A 21714-nucleotide genomic window follows, 5' to 3' on the forward strand; every position below is an offset into this window, starting at 1 on the left:
CACCTATGTAATCTTAGGAAAAGTAAATTTTTCTCTTTTCCTTAGTGTCTTTTTAACAATACTTAGATCTCAGAGTTGTGAGTCATGAACAAATAGTGTACCCACCCAGGTTTAGTATACTACGTGGCACAAAATGCAGTAACAAATATTAATTTCCTTTTTCCATTACACATGGCTAGACGGTGTGAATAATTAAGTGAAATCAATAGCACAGATTAAAACTTGGCAGGAAAAGAGAGACAACAGAAGCAAACAATGTCTTACTAAATTCTATGTGTAATATAAGATGATAAATACAGAGAAGTGTTTTAAGTATATTGTCTTAAAATACTTGCACTCAATTTTCAAAACTTTAAACACAGTAATTTAGGTAGCAGGAATATTAGATACAATCTAAAACGTGAAAGAAGTATTAGATTCCATCTATAAAGATCATGAATTTTTTTAATGACTTAGAGTAAAATCCGATACCTCATCTAGGATAATAATTTAGTTTTCTAGAGAATCAGAAACAAAAACTAATAGTATACTTGCCGAAAACTTTAATCATGGATCTTTAAATGCTCTTTAATTCCAGGGAAAACCTAAATTATTAAAGTGCATAAGAATCCCTATATAGATTAAACAAAGCAAAACTTCTACCAACGAGGGGATAGGAGTCCTTTTTATTTACATCTACCAACAAACAAAAAAACACTAGATAGCTTTCTCTCCTGCGTGCCATTTGCTTCATTGTGAACGTCTCAAGGTCCTCTCAGGAGTTGATGTCCAAACCCTGAGATGAATCCTGGGAGGGAAGCAGGCCCACGGCAGAAGCTGTTGCACAAGCCTCCAGACGCAGGGAGGGCGGCACGGCTTGGGCCCGCACAGCGGGGCTGGTCAAGGTGAGAACTGGAATACTGTCAGCGTGTCTTTGCTGATCCACAGGTGCAGCCGTCCAAGTGAGGCTCAAAGGTACTGAACACTTCAGGTCTAAAGGCCTAAGCCCCATCAGGATTGTTTAAAGCAAGTTTCTCCCTATACCAATGGTTGGCCCAGAGGCAAGGTCTTACAAGGGTTATTTTTAAAAGCCTCCCCGTCCCACTCTGGCCTGATGCCATTACGCGACAGCTTTCTTTTTTGGAATTCCTGGGGGGGGGGGGGAAATGTGATGGCTGCTGCACATCTCTGTTGCTACTTTTAACTTCTCATCTATTTATGAATTCTCTTAACTAGACTATGAGCTCCTCAAGGGTCCTTAATTCATCCCCTTCCTCCATGAAACTTTCTCAAGTGTCTTCTCAGTAACCGTTCCCTGTTGCTGTCTGCAATATAAATGTGACATTCTTTGTGAAAGTGTCTTAACAAAGGTGGTGTCCAATCAACAAATGCTTACTGGATTATCCATGCTAAAAACTGGGCACAACTAGTTGCCTCAGGGAAAGTCTTCATACTCATGCTCTCAGGATTATGTAAGGCCTATAGTCTAGATAATATATTTGGAGGATGGAAAGGATTTTTTTTTTAAGCCAGAGAATTAGCCTTGGTTCAGCTCTCCCTAGTGTTTTAAAACCAATGTTTGATATCACATGAACAGAATGGTTTGCACCTCGTTAATGTCTTTGGTATTCCTGAGCATCCATTCATCCATATCCTTCTCTCAAGGTTTCCCCATGAAACATCCACCAAACTTCCCTACCCACTGAAACAAAACAAAACCCCTTTCCTTCCCATTCCCTGCCAGTGTTTAGAGCCTTTCAAAAAAACCTGCAATCCAAACCCTCTCAACTGAATCAGAAGCAGAGCTGATTTCATGCCTATCCTGCCAGAGAGCAGTTCCTTCTCTTAGAATTTGCCTATCACTAGAAACCAAAAAAATCTGTTAGATGGCCTGAGAGAGTTCAGGTGTCATCTTGGGAGCATTATCCTTTTGTCTTTTAGTGTTTTTTCACTGGGTTGGTCTGGCCTCATCACCAAAGCTCTGACCACAGTCATTCCAGCTGATCCTTTAACAGGACTATGAGGTACCAAAAAAGTCACTGGGGCAGCCCAGAGAACGAGTAAGATTTATCTTTACATCTCAAAGGGTGTGGAACAGATTGACTTGCACAAAGCTGGATTATGGCATTTTACCTCCACTTCAGCATAGCTATTATGAGAAGAAATATTGTTCTAAGATTTTTAATTAGTTGCTTTTTTTTTTTTAAATGACTCAGATTGGGCTTCCTCTTTCAAGGCTCATTCTCTCACTCCCGCTATATATCAAATTCTTCCATTAAGAACTTCCCTTTTATCAGAAACCTGAAACCACAGAGCAGCTTTCCACTTCTTTAATTCTCCGTAAGGCATCACTATTGTACTGTCATGTATGGATATGTGTATGTGTGTGTGTGCATGTGTGTGTGCGCGGGCGCACACGTGCGCACACATTTGTTTTACAAAAGTAAAAAGGCTCTCATTATCCTGTGTTTGATATAGGCACCCAAGTACGTAGACAGAAATTAAATAAAGGCCACAAAAACTTCCCAAGGAAGATCATTAAGAAGAAAAATCCTCTCTTGCATCACACAGCTGGCCTTCTGAGGCATGCCAGCTCAGAAAAAGGTATCACCTGTGCTGATGGAAAGACTGGACCTTTCCCTCTTTGGGTTGTAGCTGAACTTCTATTGGTGATCCTAGCAAAATACATAACTCCCCATTTGTTCTAAGCATGTCTTTTCTTCAGCTTTCTTTCAAATAATGCCTTCACTCTCCCATTAGATATGAGGATGTGGACATTTGGACAGTGAGGTCCTGCTTGGGTAGCAGTCTCTTTCAGTGACATGTTGGCTATGCAGAGAGAGGGAAGGATATGGGAGAATGGCAGGGGACGAGGGTGAGAGGGAAAGAAAATGTGTCTTCTAGTGGGAGCACTGGAAGAGAACAAGCTTCTCATAGTTGCTGCCGGTATCTCATGAAGGCCCAGGCTGCCACCATGGTGAGGGCAAACACTGGCACCAGCACCAGAGCTATGGGGATGCCACTAGGCTCCCCTTCACTTCGATGTCCTATAGGCCCATTCTGCACCTGTAACTGGAAGGGAGAGAAAAACGTTAACTCTATTGAGCAATGTGTGTTTATCCCAACTGAAGTGTCCAGGTTGACACATTACCTGGGTCACGCCCACCCAAAGCTGTAACCTCCAAGCACTATCTAGCAGAAGGAGTCCTCTCTATTCCAAACTGATCCATCAGCGCCATCAACTCTTTGGAAAGAAGTCTGATGGGGAGGCATTTAACCTTGCTGTGCTACTGACCTAAAGGGACCTGAGGGTGAGCAGATAACCTCTGTCTGCTTCTCTACTGCCTCCACCAAGCTCTGTGTGTATCACACTAGGAAAATGAAGATAGGAGATGAAACCTATTGATCCTATAGGGAACCTCAAAATTACTGGGCAGGGGCAGAGGGTGCCCACCTTCCTAGAAATGTTTACTTAGAAAGATTGCCAGTTCTGAGCAATGTTAACACAGGTACAGTGCCAGTTTTGGAAATACTTCCCAATTCCGAAAAGGCACCAACTCCCTCCTGATATGGTGTCACGGCCTTCATCTCTATTTTGTAACACTAGACATAGACAAAGAGGAAACTTATATGTAACAGAGGTAAAAGACTCAGAGGTAAATGAGTAAAAAGAAATCATATCCTAGTGGTAATAATTTTCCACTGCCTAACAAGCATTCCCTTTTGAGGCTCGGTGGCATTTCTTCAACTTTTTTTTTTTTCTTAGCAAGCCAGTAAACAGGGGGCAGGGAAGTGCAGGGGGTGGGGTAAGGGGCAGAGGGAGAAAGAGAATCCTAAGCAGAGTCCATGCCCAGTGTGGAGCCTGGGCTCGATCCCACGACCCTGAGATCATGACCTGAGCTGAAACCAAGAGTTGGGTGCTTAACTGACTGAGCCACTCAGGCGCCCCTCTTCATATTAATTTTTTTTTAAGATTTTATTTATTTATTTGACAGAGAGAGATGGCGAGAGCAGGAACACAAGCAGGGGAGAGGGAGAGGCAGGCTTCCCGCTGAGCAAGGAGCCCAATGCGGGACTCGACCCCAGGACCCCGGGATCATGACCTGAGCTGACTGGCAGATGCTTAACCAACTGAGCCACCCAGGCGCCCCTCCCCATTTATTTTAATTTGGTTGTCAAGCTTTACATTTAAGGTACATCGCCTGGAAGCTAGGACCTAGTTTGAATTTCCTTTCATGATAAGCAGAACTCCCTGAAGACCCCTGCCTGTGCCAGACGAGCTTTTCAAGAGAGTAAGAAAGAAAAAAGCCAAATGCACTACTGAGGATTACGCTGTACACTTCATTCCCAAGAAGGATACAAAAGTGGTGCCAGCTTGCTGGCTGCAAATAACACCTACCCGGTGCTGCACTCTCAGGGACACAGCATAGCCCGCATTACGAAAAAGGTCTACAGCATCCTGGTGCAGCAAGTTCCTTAGGTCTCGGCCATTTACCTGTCGAAAACAGCAAGAAAAGTAGTAAGAGAGGTAGAATCATAAGTCAAAGATTTATATTCATGTGACTAAACATTTAAAAACTACAGAGCAAAATTCCAAGGACTAGGAGAATGGGGCAAGCACCCTAGAACTCAGAGTCACTTTCTCCTAGAACTGAGGTTCCAAGGTTTAGAAAAAAAAAAAAAAAGGTAGTCTCTCCACCTCAGCTCCTGCCGCCTGTCTCATTTTGAAGCTTGGGTTTCTGTTAACTGTACCTGTGTGTCTTCCCTGAGCATCGGCCTGCTTCCTTACAGTAACCTGGTCTTCTGGGTTACCACCCTAGCCTTTACATTGCTAATCCCTGGCACTGCTAGCTTCAACTCTAGAAATACAACTTTATGAAACTCTAGAAATATAACTCTATGAAACAATTTATTTTGATATGGTGCAAACCTACTAGCCCCTTCTATTGGTCTTGTTCAATTGTGAACAATTTCCCTTGATTCCATGGACACTCCCATCCTCCACAAATTTACTAATTTTACAGTACTTCTTTGATGATATAAATTCCCAAAAAAATGCTTCAGTGTAGGTCAGTCCTATCATTTAGAGGTGAGAGCTGACCAGTGGTATTAATACTTCTTAGTGTTAGGAATGACACTGTCCACAAGTGACATCTACCCCATGCCATACTCGGTGACACGGCATAGCCCGCTTTATGCAAGATCCACACATCTTTTGTACACGTCAACATCATCAACAGCAATAGCAGCAAGAACACCTCATGTATTTACCTGCTAGGTTCTGTGCTGTATGCTTTCCATACACTGTCTAATGTTGTTGTCACGATAATCCTATGAGGTAGGCACCATTTTTATCTTGTTTTCACAGATGAAGAAACTGGAGCTTAGCAAGGTAGATAATTTACCCAAAGTCATAGTAAGTGTAGGAGCTAGGGCTAGTGTTTTTAAATATCGGGAGTTAAGTTACAGTGCCCTTGCAATTGACTGTTCCTTCTGCACTACTGTTCTTCCACCTGGACTCACAAACTGTTCTTTGCTGAAGATCAAGCCATCGATTTATTCAAGGCTCTCATCTTCCTTGTTACTGTCTTCCTTCTCCAAGAGGTTCCTATCATTTCTCCACACAATCTCCCACTAGGTGAATTACTCTAACAACACTTTGGTGTTACAGACTGTCTACCTTACTCTTAGAAAACTGACCACGATCTCTACTCCCTTCACAGTTCCTATTCCTCTACTGAATCTGATCATCCTCATCAAAACCTTTAATAACCTTTTTAGATTTTACCCGCATCCTTACCCATCTAGGAGTTCTTGCTGCTTTTTCAACAAAGCACTTCGTAAACTATTAGAATCCCTTGTCCCCATGATCTGCCATCTTTCCAGTCCTGCACAACACACTGCATTTACTTTCCTTGTCATCACTGAGTTTAATGTTCCTGGGGAAAAATACACACTCATACTTCCCAGCACAGATCCATGCTGGCTGACACTTGCTGTATCCTTATGACCATTCTACTCACCTGGTCAACTCCCTAACGAATGCTCAGCAGCAGCTGTTCCAGACCTTTCCTATCATCAAACCCCAACTCTGATCCTCTCTCCTCTCTCCAGATTCCTTTGCCTTATCTTTTTTGAGAATACTGATAACTCCTCACACTCCATGTCCTTTCCTTCCCTTTCAAAGTTTCGTGATAGCCTCTCACTGCTGCTTTGCCCTTCTTTCTGCATTAGATCCGTTTCCTTTACCAAGGCTAAACCACCCACTGGTGCTCTCGGTCACATTCCTTCTAGCCTTCTTAGGGAAGTTAAGTGATCAATTGCTCCTCTTGATTCCTTCATTTTTATTGCTCTCTGCTCTTTCTCAACTAAAATTATCCTCCTCTGTAAAGAAAAAAGTATAAATATTTCTTGGAACCCATTAGCAGCCTCTTCCCATCTTCAGCCCTCTTCCTTTCATTGCCAGACTTGTTGAAGAGCCGCTTGAGAGCCCTGCCTCCACATCTTCTGCAGCCGTGCACTCCAGTCCCTGATACGGCCAGCATATACCAGGTAGCAGGCAAGAATATTCTGTCCTGCGGGGCAGCAGTGACTTCCAATCAGCAAGTCCTACAGCCCTTTCCTAGTCGCCAGACCTCCTCCCTTTTGCAGTTCTCTCTGGTCTCAGCTTCTGAAGACTTAGCTCCCTTAGTTCTCGAAGGATTCCTTTCCCAATTCCTCCTCTTCTCCTTCCTTCTTAAGGGAAGTAAGCACTCCTCAATGTCTGTAGTCCTTTGTCCCCGTATTTTCTCTCCCATGGTGATCTTTCACAATTTCAACTGTACTCTGCAAGACAACTCCCAAATTTTTTATCCTTATTTCTACTTCTGGACTTGCCAGTTTCCTGCTGGGTGCCTGTACTGGCATATTCTGCTATACCCCACTTCAACATACCCAAAGCCTCCTTTTGACTTCCCACAAAACCAGACTATCTCACCTTCCCTCTTATTGCCACAACCATTCCTTCAGACTAAAATTCTGATATTTTTCAACTCCACTCCCTGTCGATGTTCACATACAATACCTTATCAAATCCTAAAGCCCTAAAATAATACCATTCCTCTCACGCTATTTTCCTTCAATTGCCTCTCTCTTTAGGTGGTGGATACTTTTAGATGAACTATTGTGTTCACCTTCTCACTGATTCACTTTCCTCTAGGCCCTCCCCTACTCTATCCTATTCAAACGCCGTCTCCAGATCAAGCCTCCTAAAGGACCATTCTGTTTCTACAAAACTGGGAGCAGGGGAGAAGAGAGTGCATGCCTGATTTCTCATTCTGGTGTGCAAAGTTCTCCAGGAAGTGGCTCCAACCCACTTCCTCAATTTAATCTCGCATTATTCCCTTTCATAAAGGGAATTACGAAAAAGGTCTACAGCATCTACATCACATAATTCACTGTCCCTAGGACATAAAACATAGATCCTTACCTTCATGCCTGTGCTCTATTTCCACCATCTGAATACATTCCCTTTTTAAAAATTCTATGTATTTTCCAAGATTAATCTTAAACAGGATCAGCCCTGCTACCTATAGTGTAGAAGTGAATATAGTTTTCTAATTGATAGACTTTGATTTCATGCTACCAAGCCACCTTCTGATTATGCCTTTTGTTTGTTTTGGTAAACATGCCACAGGAAAGAACTTCAGGAGTCCTAGAACCATCACAATGAATTTTCAACATCTCAACTTTCTAGTTAATTCCTGAGGGAAAGAATAGGTGTGAGATTGCTGACGATAGTGGGAAGGCTCACATAACTCATCTAGCCCATGCGATAACTGTATTTTTCATTGTAAGGAAATAGGTATTTTCTCTTAGAGACAGAGAAGTTAGGTTAATGATGCGGTCGTGTCAACAAATGCCAAATATAACAGCGCTCAGTATCAGAGCCACGTTTCATAGTGATAAGAATACAAGTGGGAGAACCGAGTCACTACATCACATTCAATGGCAGGAGTACTGAGTTCAAAATCATCTTTGCAATCACAGTCAACAATAATTGACAGGAATCACTGCATATTTATTACCATGTCTGGAGCTGTCTCTTCATTTTACATGTCCTAACTTATTTAGTTTTCACAATAATCCTATGACTTAGGAACTCCCATTTTATAGATGATAAAACCTGGAAGGTTATTCAACTTGTCCATGGGCATATAGAATGGAAGTAGCAAAGCCAGGATTCAAATAGCCTGGCTGTAAAACCTTCACTTTAAAACACTAAGCCATAGAAATTTACACTGTAAGCAAGGATTTTATTTCAGCAACATATCGCTATCCATCACGTTAATACTGTAAATTGAATTTTTACTGGTTTTGCAGTTTCATTTCTATCTAATATGTTATACACTTTCAAAATTTTAGAGATTTGTATAACAATATAAGGTGTTTATAATATTTTTATTCATGTGCATATATTGAAGCAGCATTAAAATTTAGATAAAATTGAGTCAAGTGCCAAGTCACTGACAAGACCTTTCTAGATAACTCTGCTAGATGTGACTGATTTACTGCTTTGAATCTCCATTTTAGTTAACTATCATAAAGCTCAAACTGAACTCTACCCTATACTCTATCACTTTACATTCTACTGTAACTAACTTGGAAAGGCTGTATCACAAAACTCATCATTATAACCCCTGTCATATCTGAAGAGTACTTAGAACAACACTTGAGTATAATAAATGTCACATGATTTCCTGAGGTTTGCTTGCAGACTGCACCCCGGAAAAGCCTGACTGACATATTCTCAACATTTTACCAAGCTGAAAGGCCTGGACTCTGCCAGCAGCCTTGCCTGCCAGTGACTCAGTGTGTAACCGTGGTCCTCACCTGAGCCTCCTTCTGCTCATGGGGAAGAAGGACATTGGTGGTATCAGGCAAAAGAAGGTGCCATACAGAGCGTAAGCCAATTATACCAATCGTGCCTTTCAACCCTCCTCATTAGGCCTAAAGGTATTCTAATATAAAAGGACCATTAACTCTAATTACTTTAAAAAAAATAAGACCCCAGACAAGAGGCCCTTGAGACAGTCAAGGGGAATTTCTTTTTTAAAGAATCATTTCTTATCCTTTGCCCAAGGTAAAAACAGCCCCATAAAACAAATTATGATTCTTTGTCTCTTGATAAGGTCACCTCTAATCCAAAGCCAAATTAGCTTTCCAATATTTGCCTCCCCTAAGCATTTTTAGATTCTACCTCATACTGACTAACCACCAAGTTCCATAGATTTTACTCTTAAATATATGTGGAATTCACTCTGTCACCTTCCATACTAATATAGAATAGGGGTTCTCAAAGTGTGACCCAGAACCAGCAGCATTAGCATTCACCGGGGAACTTATAAGTTAAAAGCAATCCATGCTTTCACAAGCGCTCCAAGTGACTCCAAGTGAGTCAATTCTAACCTAAACTGCCTGAACCAATCTTTAACTGGTCTCTACACCCAGCCTACTTACCCTATTTAACACAAATTCTGTGCATACACAGAGTTTCATTAATGATTTTCCATTTACCAAAGTAGTGATTTTTTCAAATATGAGTCTACGAACCCACCACAGAACACAGTGAAGTTAAATCAGTGGGTCAAGACCAGTATTTAATTTTAAAACAGTGAAATTAAAAGAAAACATAACATAGAATGTATCACATATAGAAGGGATAAATACTATTTTCTTGAGCTTTGCTTCAATTACATGTGTGTTATGTATGTGCGTGCATGCGTGTGTGTGTGTGTGTGTGTATTACCTATTATAGGTCATAATTTAAAACGTCTGAATAACACTTGCCTATGGCAATTTATTGCTCACAATTTATTCAGACTTTATTCACACCCAGGGATCTTGCTATAATGCAGATTTTGAATCCGGTAAGTCTGGGAGGGTTCCTGAGACTCTGCATTTCTAATAAGCTCCCAAATAATGGCCAGATAGTCCTTGGACCTCACTTTTAGTCCCGAGAGCTACTCAACGGAGAAATCTTAGAACGCTGCTAAACTTGCTACTTCAGCTTTCTTAACTCATGGCACGGTTTCACTGAACCTGAGATATGGCAGATTTGCAACATGCTAGAAAATTCTGCTGACTGAATGTTCAGAGAACTGAAATGGTGGTGTTCTGCTTACCAGATGGGGAAATGTACAATTTTTTTGCCTTAACTATGGTTGTGAGCAATCTTTAAAAATTAGTCTCCTATTTTCTGCCTTAGGAAATGAGTAAATTGAGTTAAAATTAGTTTTCTTTTTTTTAAAGTTTAACTTTTCACCTGTGTGACTTTTATTTACTCATTTATTTATTTATTTTAGAGAGGCAGAGAAACAACAGACAGAGAGACGTAGAGGGCAACGGAGAAATCTCAAGCAGGCTCCATGCCCAGCATGGAGCCCAACGCAGGGCTTGATCTCACAACTCTGAGATCATGACCCGAACCAAAATCAAGAGTCGGACGCTTAACTGACAGAGCCACCCACATACCCCCAAATTAGTTATCCTTTGATGATTAATAGTTTTGAATTGCCTCAAGAACTCTAACTATAAAATAATATAAATGTAGATGATTTAGAGAAGGAATGGACTCAGTTTAATAAGCACTGACCACAGATTATACTCTGGATATTTTAATTTTTTTTTTTTTTTTGCCAAGATCCTGAAACGAATCACAAGGGGGGGGGGGGTGGTTCTTTTTTTGTCAGAGTTGAATAAGGAAAAAAAAACAGATTATCTAGTTCTAATTAATCAGACCAAACCAAAAAAGTCCTTTATGCTATGATGCATTCAGAGAGCAGCTAACTTACTGCATGCTTACTCCGTGTCAGCTACAAGCCTAGCTGCTGAGGATACTGAGGTAGGAGGACAAAGTGCCTCGAGGCATCCTTTGTCTAAAGGATTCTGCATATCTCAATGTCTTGGCAGTTGACTGGATGAGGGTTACTGGTGGGTCTTTCCCACTGATTTCTAAGCTATGGGCAAAGACAAATCTTTCATTTTTCAAATCAGTCCATAGCACCTGGCATGGTGTCAAGCACAGGCTGTCAAGCACAGTAGTTGTAGATGTTGAGGACCACTCAGCTCTTTCATTCACCAAGTTAAGAATTCTATTCGATGAGAACATAAAACGCAGCTTAAACTAGTGGCCTGATCGGTGCCATTTTGTTATATAAGGGGTGTGGTCAAAAGTGAATATTCATGGGACGCCTGGGTGGCTCAGTTGTTGGGCATCTGCCTTCGGCTCAGATCATGATCCCGGGGTCCTGGGATCAAGCCCCGCATCGGGCTCCCTGCTCCGCAGGAAGCCTGCTTCTCCCCTCTCTCACTCCCCCTTCTTGTGTTCCCTCTCTCACTGTCTCTCTGTCAAATAAATAAATAAGATCTTTAAAAAAAAAGGGAATATTCATCTATTCAATGTAGTAATCAGCTCACATCACCCTGAGCTTCATAAAAATGTAGAGCTCACCGAGGACGGACTATTCTTGACTATCCAGCTGCCTTCATTTAGGCAGACACACAAGGGAAATGACAAACCTAGATAGTTTACATTTTTTTTCCACAAAAATAAAATTTCTCCAGGTTCCCTGGTAACCTATACAAATATTAAATCATCCTCACCATCACACACACAAAATAAACTCTGGGTGAGGAATCGCCATCGCCAGCCCTCATCTCAACTTCAGGTTCATTCCACTGGTAATATCTGTTTTTGTTTCATGGTTGTCAGATGCAATAGGGTCTTAAAAATAATTTACATTAGTTAAAAAAATTTCTTTTCTTCCTCCCCACCCCCATTTTTTTAAAGTTTAACATTAAACAGAGATCACAGAGATCACGCTTAACTTTTGGTAAGAGGAAATTGCATAAGTCATGCAATTATTTCATTTTACCTGAAATTAAGACAAAACATGGGCATTATTTCGAGAGAAATGGAAAGATTAAATTAATAGTCAATAATAACTCACAGGAAATCTAGATCACTTAATGAGACTTGTATTAATTATCCAGATTGGATATGGTAAGGAAGTGACATGTTCTTAGTCTGATTAGCAAAAGTTAAAAGAAAGAGTTGGGGCATATTTTACAACATGGAAAAATAACCTATGTGAAGAGAGTAGAAAAACCCATAAAGAAGCAATGAGAATAAAGGCTAATAAATAGTTCAGCATCACCATTTTACAGACTCCAAAGCCAGTAATAGAGCACTTAAGAACATCAGAGGGAGAGAGTGAGCTACAAGGGAGACATAACCATTTAACGGTTAATGCCCAACAAGTTCACTTAAGGAGAGAGCAGAGAAGATGGTGAGAGAGGCAACAGAGGCAGTATTTCTTAGGAACAGGGTCTAGAAACAAGAATTTTGGAGCAAACTCTTGGAAAGGAAACTGAAGTCAAATAAGATAGCCCTAGAAAGAATGAAGAGAATATGCTGGCCTTCACCTCTTGTATATATGCTCCATTTTCTCTTTCTCAGTCTTCATTTCTCTCCATATCTGTCTTATATTTTTGCCTTTTCTTTGCCAGGCATTTCCTCCCTCTCTTCTTTCCCATGTCTTAATTGGCCAATACATAAACTTGAATCATTCTTTTATGTCTTATATATATTTGTAATATTTAATATCTTGTATAGATCTTTGTAATATTTCTCATATTTCTTTTACTTTGAAAAGTAAAATCCTCCTTGCTATAAATTTTAAAGTGAAGTGAGCTGAGTTTTTTTTTTTTTTTTTTGACATTTACTTTTCTCTGCATGGACACCTATCTCTTACCATACCCTTTAAAAAAAAAACTTGCGTGGCCTTCCAATAATTTCTTTTCTCTATGAGGCAATGGTCCACATAAGAAAGGCTGTTCATCTTAGCTTATGTCTAATAAGTTCTGTCATACTAAGATATGTGACCTTTTCCCCCTAATTCTATCCTTTATAGAAAGACTGATTTCAGTTTTTATATAAAACCATACATAAAATCTATTAATTCACCATGAAACTCTCTGTTTAGGATACCTAGTCCTAGCTCCTCATTTACCTCTTATGAGGCAGTACATCATACTAATTAAGAGTAGAGGCTCCAAATTCAGACAGACCAGTTTTAGTCCTCTGCCACCTACTAGTTGTGTGACCTTGGGCAAGCTGCTTGACCTCACCAAGACTGAACTTCCTTAGCTGCAAAACAATCATAATAAATGTACTCACCTCATAGGCTTATCACAATATTAAATAGATGTAAAGTTCTCAGCATATTGCTCAGCATACGGTGCTCAAAAACTTCTAACCATTCTTATTTTTCAACAGTCTACCTTTCACCAAACCTTTCTGAATAATATGGCTGTCCTCTTAATCCCTGTACTTTCCAAAATGTAACCCAGGTCCCACTGTTCTGGAGAGAATGTGGTATACATCACTTTAAACTGCGTACTTTCTACCTACATACTATACTTTTAACAACCCACTCTTAAATTTTCCTTAATGTACCACTTAAGTTGATTTCATGTTTTTAGGATGTCTTTCTCCAGGCAGCTATAGGAAATAATCTACGTGTAAACTTCTCAGTATTGTTTGAGATAAAAGATATCTGTATCTCGCAAATTAAAAAACAGGATCTAAGAGAAGCTTAATGGTCTGAAAAGAGGCAAAATAGTGGGTGAGAAGGACAAAAATAGGATATTACCATCCATGATACTATATTTATATTCTGGATCAGCCCACCTTTCTGGGCTTGCCTGAATTTCTCAACTTGTTCACTTGTTAAACATATAATGAACATTGTGCAAGGATACAAAAGGTTAAAAAAATATCTAGTCCCTGCCCTGGAGGAAATTCTAGAAAAGAATCAAATTAAAGCTCACCATATAGTGTCTTATTACAAACAGCAGAGTGAAACGGGAGCCCAATGGACAGATACCCAAATGAGAATGCATTCCAATTTTTCATCGTCATGATGAGTGAGAAGGGCTCTGAGTCTAAAAAGGACACTTAATTCCTACCTTCCTTTTGTGTCTCTTTGGTGTAAAGGAAGACACACATTAGTCTTTCAATTAACAAAAGGGAGGTGATAAAGTATAACTGAAGGACAACAATTGTGGGCTTTAAGTCCCTTTCCCCCACATCAGACCCTCATCCCTCCCTGTTCCCTGTCTTTTGAAACTTTCTTTGGAACTTGTCTAAGTAGCTTCACATTCTGGACTGAATATGCCTTGTCTATCAAGTGAGGAATTACCCTCTTTGCTCTATGTTCAGTTTGGAAAAGGTGACTAATCAAGGTCCCTCCCACCAAATTCTACAATCCAGGTATTTCCAGACCCAAAAAGGCAGGGAGAATTCTTCCCAAGGAAGGGGCCAAGGGTAAGAACTGGGGTCTAGGGAGCAAGGAACAGCGAAGGAGGCCGAAGCCAGTTCTCACCGAGAGGATCTTATCACCCTCCTGGAGCCGCCCATCCAGGGCCGCAGCCCCATTCTCTTTGATGCGGCTGACGTAGATGCCACTGTCGTTGGAGACATACTGCTGATCTGTGCCACCGACGATGTTGAAGCCCAGCCCTGAGAAAATCATGGAGGAGTTGTAAAGGAGATAGTGGTGAAGAAGAAAGGGATTAGAGGAGAAGAAGAGAGAAAGAGGAAAGTTCTAGTGGGGAGGGGAGGCTGACAAGTCAACTGTGATGTAACTGGTCAACAGACTTGGGCAAAGCCAGTGAAGAGTATCATCAACAGAGGTCAAGAGTACCCAGAGTTGGGCACTTAGACCAGGCAAGACTAAAAACATAAACGCAGGTCATCAACATAGTTTGTTGAATATAAAAAGATCTCTACTAAACTCAGTGAAAGAATAATGGTGATTCTTATAAGATGTGCTTCTGTTCACATTCAATTTTGATTCTGCTGGCGGCATTTAAAGGACCCAATTCTTGACTTTCCTGCTATTAATGTAACAGGGTGAGCTGTGTTCATGAGAAGCCATGCTTTCAACTAATTTGGAAATGAACTATCTTTAATTCAGTGGAGAAGAGATTCCTAACCAAAGCTACCCATTCATACTTCCCTTCTCCCAATGTTCAGGACAGTTTGTGTATGGAGGTGTTTTGGAAGAAATGGTCTTAGGAGTTTCATTTATTTTTCTATTTTGAGTGTAGACGTTGGCAGGAATCCTGGGAACCAGAAAGTTAACTGAAGCTTCAATAATAGGGCTAAATCACCAACTTCAGTTTCCTTTTCTACCTCCAGTACAAACAACCGTGAATTTGGGTAGTTTGCCAAGTTTTATTCACTGTAGGAAACTGACTACCCACGGATTAACAACTCTCCATTCTCCCCCTTGCCCAAACCCCTGGCGAACACCCTTTTATCCTTTGCTTCTCTAAGTGACTAACTTAAATGGGTATAAAATTTCAGTTACGAAGATGAGTAAGTTCTGGAGATCTGATGTACAACTTGGTGCCTACAGATAACAATAATGTTACAGTACACTTAAATATCTATTAAGAGTAGGTCTCATTTAAGTGTTCTTACCATAATAAAATAAAATAAAATTTTAAAAAGAAATAAGACTAGTAAAGTGTCATTTCCATGGACAAACCACTAAGTTGTGGAAAGAATTTCACTATACAAAAACCATTGTTATAAAGGGATTTTATCTATGCATTAAAAAGGAAAGGAAAAAAAAGGAACCTCCCTGGGGTTTTCTTTCTGTCAGATACTGTAGAATTCATAGCCATAGTGCCAAGAGAAAAGAAATACTTAGAAAACAATTAAAAAACAAAAATCTGGTGGCACGATTAGAAGGAATAGGCATAATCACCAGCTTACTATTGGTTTCAGTAGAAAACAGATACTTAAGGAGACATATGTGGGCTTTCTAAAAAATTCTCCCCATTGGTGGGATGAAAGCTTATGTGTGAAGCTCGCAGTATTAACATAAGTACTAGCAAATCAATCTATGATTTAAGGAAATATATGGCGAAAGGGAGAGAAGCAGCAGGAAACATCTCATTTAGATAGCATACCTTGTGGACAGACTATCTCAGCTAGAGAATGAAAAGGGTTTAAGATACAGGATAGCAAGAGCTCCTTCTGAAAGATGACTATTTTAACTTCCTTGAAGAGAAGGGTATGAAAATTTAAGTTACTAAACGGTTTCTCTTAGAACACTCTTAATTTGTACCATAGTGGGTGGAAAGGGGATGGTAGGTAGTGATGAGATAAAACAGAAAGGTAGGTGAAGCCTGATTAATAAAGGCTTTGAAATTACTTCAAAACTGTGATAGGTTTGAGTAAGGTGGCTGAGGACAACCAGCCTCTCACAATACCAGCACAAACTACTTGGAGAAAATCTTTCCAATATAACATCTTCACCAAATGCTACAGATGACTCTGGGGACTTGGGGTACAGGGAGCATGTGTTAAGTAACTAAATGCAATACAGTAGTTAGAAAGAAGAGGGACTTTGCTACTGGTTACTGAAAGCTACAGAACAGTGCCAAAAAGGAGAATGGAGGAAATCTTACTGAAATTTTCTATAAACATTCAAGTGCTTACTCTCACCCAGAAACCACATCATCTAGGCATGTTTATAAGTGATTGCTACGTTAGTTGTAAACGAACTACACCACTTAACATGAAAACTCTGAGACTGCCATGAAGTCTCTGTTCAGCCGGAACATTTATAGAACAGAACTTACCTAAAACTTGAAGTGTTGCTGAAATAAACGGGAGGCACCAAAGCACTGAGCAGCCGTACTACCAGTTCAAACCTGATCATTTACTACATGCCAGGTACTGTATTATGTTCTGAGGAAGACATAAAGCGAAACGGGACAGTCCCTGCTTTAACCACAAATAGAAATTTATCCTTTCCCTGTCCCTTCTAGAATCTGCAGAAACAAATTAAGGTCAGAAGACCTGGTCACAAATTCACCTCCGTTAACTTATCAGATATGTGGACTAAAATAGGTCAGTGTACCTCACTGATCCTTAGTTTCCTTTTCTGTAACATAAGGATTACAAATCCTGCCCTCTCTACCTCAAAAGGTAATTGGTAGGGTCCAATAACATAAAATCTGAAAAATTCCTTATGACCTACAAAGTACTACAAGCGTAGTTGTCAACAGTGGTGCCTGCTACCACCCCAAATCGGATAGTTTGACAGAGAAAAGATTAACAAATACACAGTACCAATGTGAAATATAAGACAGATAAAAAGTCCATCCATCTAGTAATAGGACAAGACTGGTTTGGAACTCAAACTTACTGAAGTTAACGCCTATAACTCGTGCCCCAGACAGCCTGGTCATGAAGAGTTTCCAGCCAAAGTGGTATTTAAAATATGCAACAGTCAGTCCACCACATGCACCAACCAATTGCAACAGATGTCAGCTGGAAATACGCTGAAGAAGGGCTATCCCAGTATGTATCTGCTGATTATCAACTGTGTTCTAGGAAAATCTTCCATAAATAGGGTAGATCACATATCCTGGTTTGTCTGGGAGTCTTTTTCTTTTTTCTAATATTTATTCATTTGAGACAGAGATACAGGGGGAGAGAGAGAGAGAGAGAGCATGAGCAGGGGGAGAGGCAGAGAAGCAGGCTCCCCGCTGAGCCAGGAGCCCGATCTGGGGCTCGATCCCAGGACTCCGGGATCACGACCTGAGCCGAAGGCAAATGCTTAACCATCTGAGCCACCAAGGCGCCCCATGGGAGTCTTGATATATACCTGCTGTCCCAGTATAATTAAAATAGCCCCCTTCAATTTAAAATCTCATCTTAGACCAATGTGACCATCCTATCTATAAAGGGTAATGTAAGAAAAAAAAAAGGGTGATATAAGAATGTTAATTGCAGCATGCTTTGTGGTAGGGCGGAACTGATGGTAATTTAGGTGTCTATCCTTTAGGGAATAGATAACTAGAATTTGGTTAAGAGTTAGAAGATCTGAATAATCATATATAAGGTAACAGAGTTTTAAAATGTAATGTTGACATTAATAGCACAATACCTTCTTATAAATTAGAAACCCAGCACACAAAACAGTATTACCTACTTACAAAAGTGCATGTATATTTAAAGACATGCAGAGACACATTAGAATGGGTGCCTCTGGGGGAAAGATACAGGATGAAGTTTAGGGATGAAGGGTAAAAATAAAACCAGGGAGGGACCTTGCAGGTACTGATGATGACAATGTGTGACAGAGCTAAAGGATATAATTCAGCTCTCAGCATCTATAATCCAAAAGGGGATGAAGGGAGAGGTAAAAAGAAAAAGACTGGGACTCAATAGACTTTTTAAAAAGTGAGGGAATGAAGAAGTATTGCATAGTGAACTCTGGTTATAACGTGTCAATAATTTTTTTTAAATGTGGTAAGATTAAAATGGGTGCTTGGTCTGTAATTTGGAAGAGACGTCTAAATGCAAAAAAGTATAAAGACAGCGTAAGAATGATGCCACCACAGGACTGGGAGAGAAAAGAAGTATGTCTTTGTATACAGAGTTTTGTAAAGTTAAACAAGAAATGCCTTCTTGTGGACACCCCCCACCCATCTCCAGGTCTGGACCTTGAGCTTATTTATGCAGAAGAGCAGTAACAGCAGAAGCAACAGTTAGTATTTATTGAGCATTTAATATGTACCAGGTACTATGCTACGCACTTTACATTCATTATCTCGTTTAATCTTCTCAACAGACACGTGAATTATTACTCACATTTTACAGATGAATTTCAAGATGAGGCATGAAGAGATTAAATAATTTTACAAAAGGTCACACAGCTCTTCACAAAGCCAAGACAGTAGGTCAGGATATTTGATTCCGAAGTGTGAGTTTTAAACCATTTTGCCATACTGTAGCTTTGTAGGAAATAGAAACAACTGCTTTAGGGAAAAAAAGTCTGCTAAGCAATGCTGCCTATCTCGGGAGTCAACCTGTCTGTGTTGGAATAATGGTTGTAGAACAGTTTCCAAAAGTAATATATTACAGAGGAAGAACTGGTCATTCTGGAGTTCTGTCACCTTAGTCAGGGTCCCTATTGTTTACTTTCAGGTAAAAAAAGGAAAAACCCTTCATTTATTTTATATTCTTCTCTATAAAATCTAAAAGTTATAAAGTAAAAGAAAAAAAAACAATGTTTAACCATATTATATATTATTCTGGAAATAATAATTTTGGACATAATTAAAACAAAAAAAACCAGTCCATTAACACCAACAATGGTAGCCACTTGTTGAATATGAACACCAGACTGACAAACACCCTATTTCCCCACTATCAACCTGCAGGTTTTTTCTATCCCAAGATAATCTCACAAATTCTCCCTAGATGTCAATCAAACTCGCTGTTTGTTTAGTGGTAAAATATATGTAACATAAAATTTAACTTTTTAGCCATTTTTAAATGTATAATTCAGTGGCATCGAGTACATGCACAATGTTGTGCAACCATCACCACTATCCAGATCTACACCTTTTCCATCATCCCAAACATAAATTCTGTACCCATTAAACAGTAACTCCTCCCTCTTCTTCACCCCTGTAACCTCTATTGTACTTTATATCTCTAGGAGTTTGCCTATTCTATATACCTCGTATAAGTGGAATCATACAATATTTGTTTGTGACTTGCTTTTTTTCACTTAGCATAGTATTATCCAGGTTCATCCATGTTGTAACGTATCAGAATTTCATTCCTTTTACAAGCTGAATAATACTACATATTGTGTATCCAGTCATCTGTCAATGGACATTTGGTTGTTTCCACATTTTGGCTACTGTGAATAATGAATGCTAAGAACATTGGTGTACAAGCATCTGTTTGAGTCCCTGCTTTCAATTATTTTGGGCAATTACCTAGGAACTGAATTGCTGGATCACACGGCAATTTTTTTTGACAATTTGAGGAAGTGCCCATCTGTTTCCCACAACAGCTGCATCATTTTACATTCCAACAAGCAACGCCCAGGGTTCCAATTTCCCCTTATCCTCGCCAATACTATTTATTTTCACTTGTCTTTTGGAGAATAGTCATTCTAGTGGATATGAAGTGGATGTGATATGTCATCGTGGTTTTGATTTGCACTTTCCTAAGGCCAGTGATGTTGAATATCTTTTCTTGAGTTTACTGGCCATTTGCATATCTTCTCTGGAGAAATGTCCTTCAAGTCCTTTGCTTATTTTGAATTGGTCTTGTTGTTGTTGAGTTATAAGAGTTCTTTATATATTCTGGATATTAATCCATTAACAGATATATGACTTGTGAATATCTTCTCTCATTCTGTGTGTTATCTTTAACTCTCTTTAGTTTCTTTTGATGCACAAAATTTTAATTTTGGTAAAACCCAATTTATTTTTTTCTTTTGTTGCCTGTGCATTTGATGTTATATCCAAAAAATCACCAAGCCCAAAACTGTAAATATTTCCCCTTTTTTTCTAAGAGTTTTAGTGTTAGATCTTTTCGGGGGGGGGAGGATATCCTGTTTATTAAGTTTTTATTTAAATTCCAGTTAGTTAACATACAGTGTAATATTAGTTTCAGGTGTGCAACATAGTTATTCAACACTTCCATACAACACCCAGTGCTTGTAACAAGTGCACTCCTTAATCCCCACCATCTATTTAATCCATCCCACCCTCCCACCTCCCCTCTGGTAACCATCAGTTTATCTCTATGGTTAAGTGCCAGTTTCTTGGTTAGCCTCACTTTTCCCCTTGGCTCGTTTATTTCTTAAATTCAACATATGAGTGAAATCAAAATTTGTCTTTCTTATTTCACTTAGCATAACACTCTAGCTCCATCCACGTCATTGCAAATGGCAAGATTTCATTCTTTCTTACGGCCGAATAATATTCCATTATATATACATACCACCTCTTCTTTATCCATTCATCAATCAATGGACATACAGTGTTATCTCTTACATTTAGGTATTTGATGCATTTTTAGTTAACTTTTGTAGTGATGCAGGGCAAGAATCCAACTTCAGTGTTTTGCATTTGGAGATTGTTTTCCCAACACCATTTGTTGGAAACTGTCCTTCAATGCAACGAATGGGCTTGGCACCCTTTCAAAAATCATTTGACCATATAGAAGATTTATTTCTGGGCCACCTATTCTACTCCATTGCTCTATACACCTGTCCTACCACACTGTTTGGAACACGGTAGCTTTGTAGCAAGCTTTGAAATCAGGAAGTTGTAAGTCCCCCAACTTCATTCTTTCAAGATTGCACTGGCTACTGGGGGGGGGGCTCCCTTGACATTTCATACAAATTGCAGAATGTGGTTTTCTATTTCTGCAAAAAGGCTGATCAGATTTTGACAAAGACTGCACTGAGTCTGCAGAATGCTTTGGATAGTATTGTCTGTCATCTTAACAATATTAAGTCTTTCAATCCATGAATGTGGAATATAATTCCACTTATTCATGTCTTTAATTTCTTTCAGTCAAATTTTGTAGTTTTCAATGTACAAGTTATTGCCTCCTTAAACTTATTTATAAGTATTTTATTGTTTTTGATGCTACTGTAAATGGAATTACTTAATTTCCTTTCCAGATTGTTCATGGTTAATGTAGAGAAACTAAACTGATCTTGTGTGTTGAGTTTGTATCCTGCAACTTTGCTGAATTTGTTATAAATTCTAACAGGTTTTGTTTGTTTGTAGAACCTTTAGAGTTTACTACATGTAAGATCAAGTCATCCATCTGTAAATAGAGACAATTTTACTTCT

The 21714-nt window shown here is 39.5% G+C and overlaps 1 protein-coding gene across 2 annotated transcripts in view; it reads right to left on the reverse strand.

The window, feature by feature from the left end:
• Positions 1-258: 258 nt before the first annotated feature.
• Positions 259-21714, reverse strand: part of SYNJ2BP (synaptojanin 2 binding protein) — a 35748-nt gene continuing 14292 nt past the window's right edge. The window contains exons 2-4 of one of the 2 annotated variants that reach the window (XM_073895436.1): positions 14406-14542; positions 4379-4474; positions 259-3045 (exon numbers count right to left, since the gene is read on the reverse strand). In XM_073895436.1, the coding sequence (XP_073751537.1) occupies positions 2911-3045; positions 4379-4474; positions 14406-14542 (368 nt within the window). In that variant the 3' untranslated portion in view covers positions 259-2910. Of the gene's footprint in view, positions 3052-4378; positions 4475-14405; positions 14543-21714 lie in introns of both variants that reach the window. The other variant, XM_025869784.2, reaches the window with a different exon arrangement.

This window comes from Callorhinus ursinus, unplaced genomic scaffold (genome assembly GCF_003265705.2).
Source record: "Callorhinus ursinus isolate GAN/ISIS: 27379988/994484 unplaced genomic scaffold, GSC_fseal_2.0 scaffold8, whole genome shotgun sequence".
In the NCBI taxonomy this organism is placed as follows: Eukaryota; Metazoa; Chordata; class Mammalia; order Carnivora; family Otariidae; genus Callorhinus; species Callorhinus ursinus.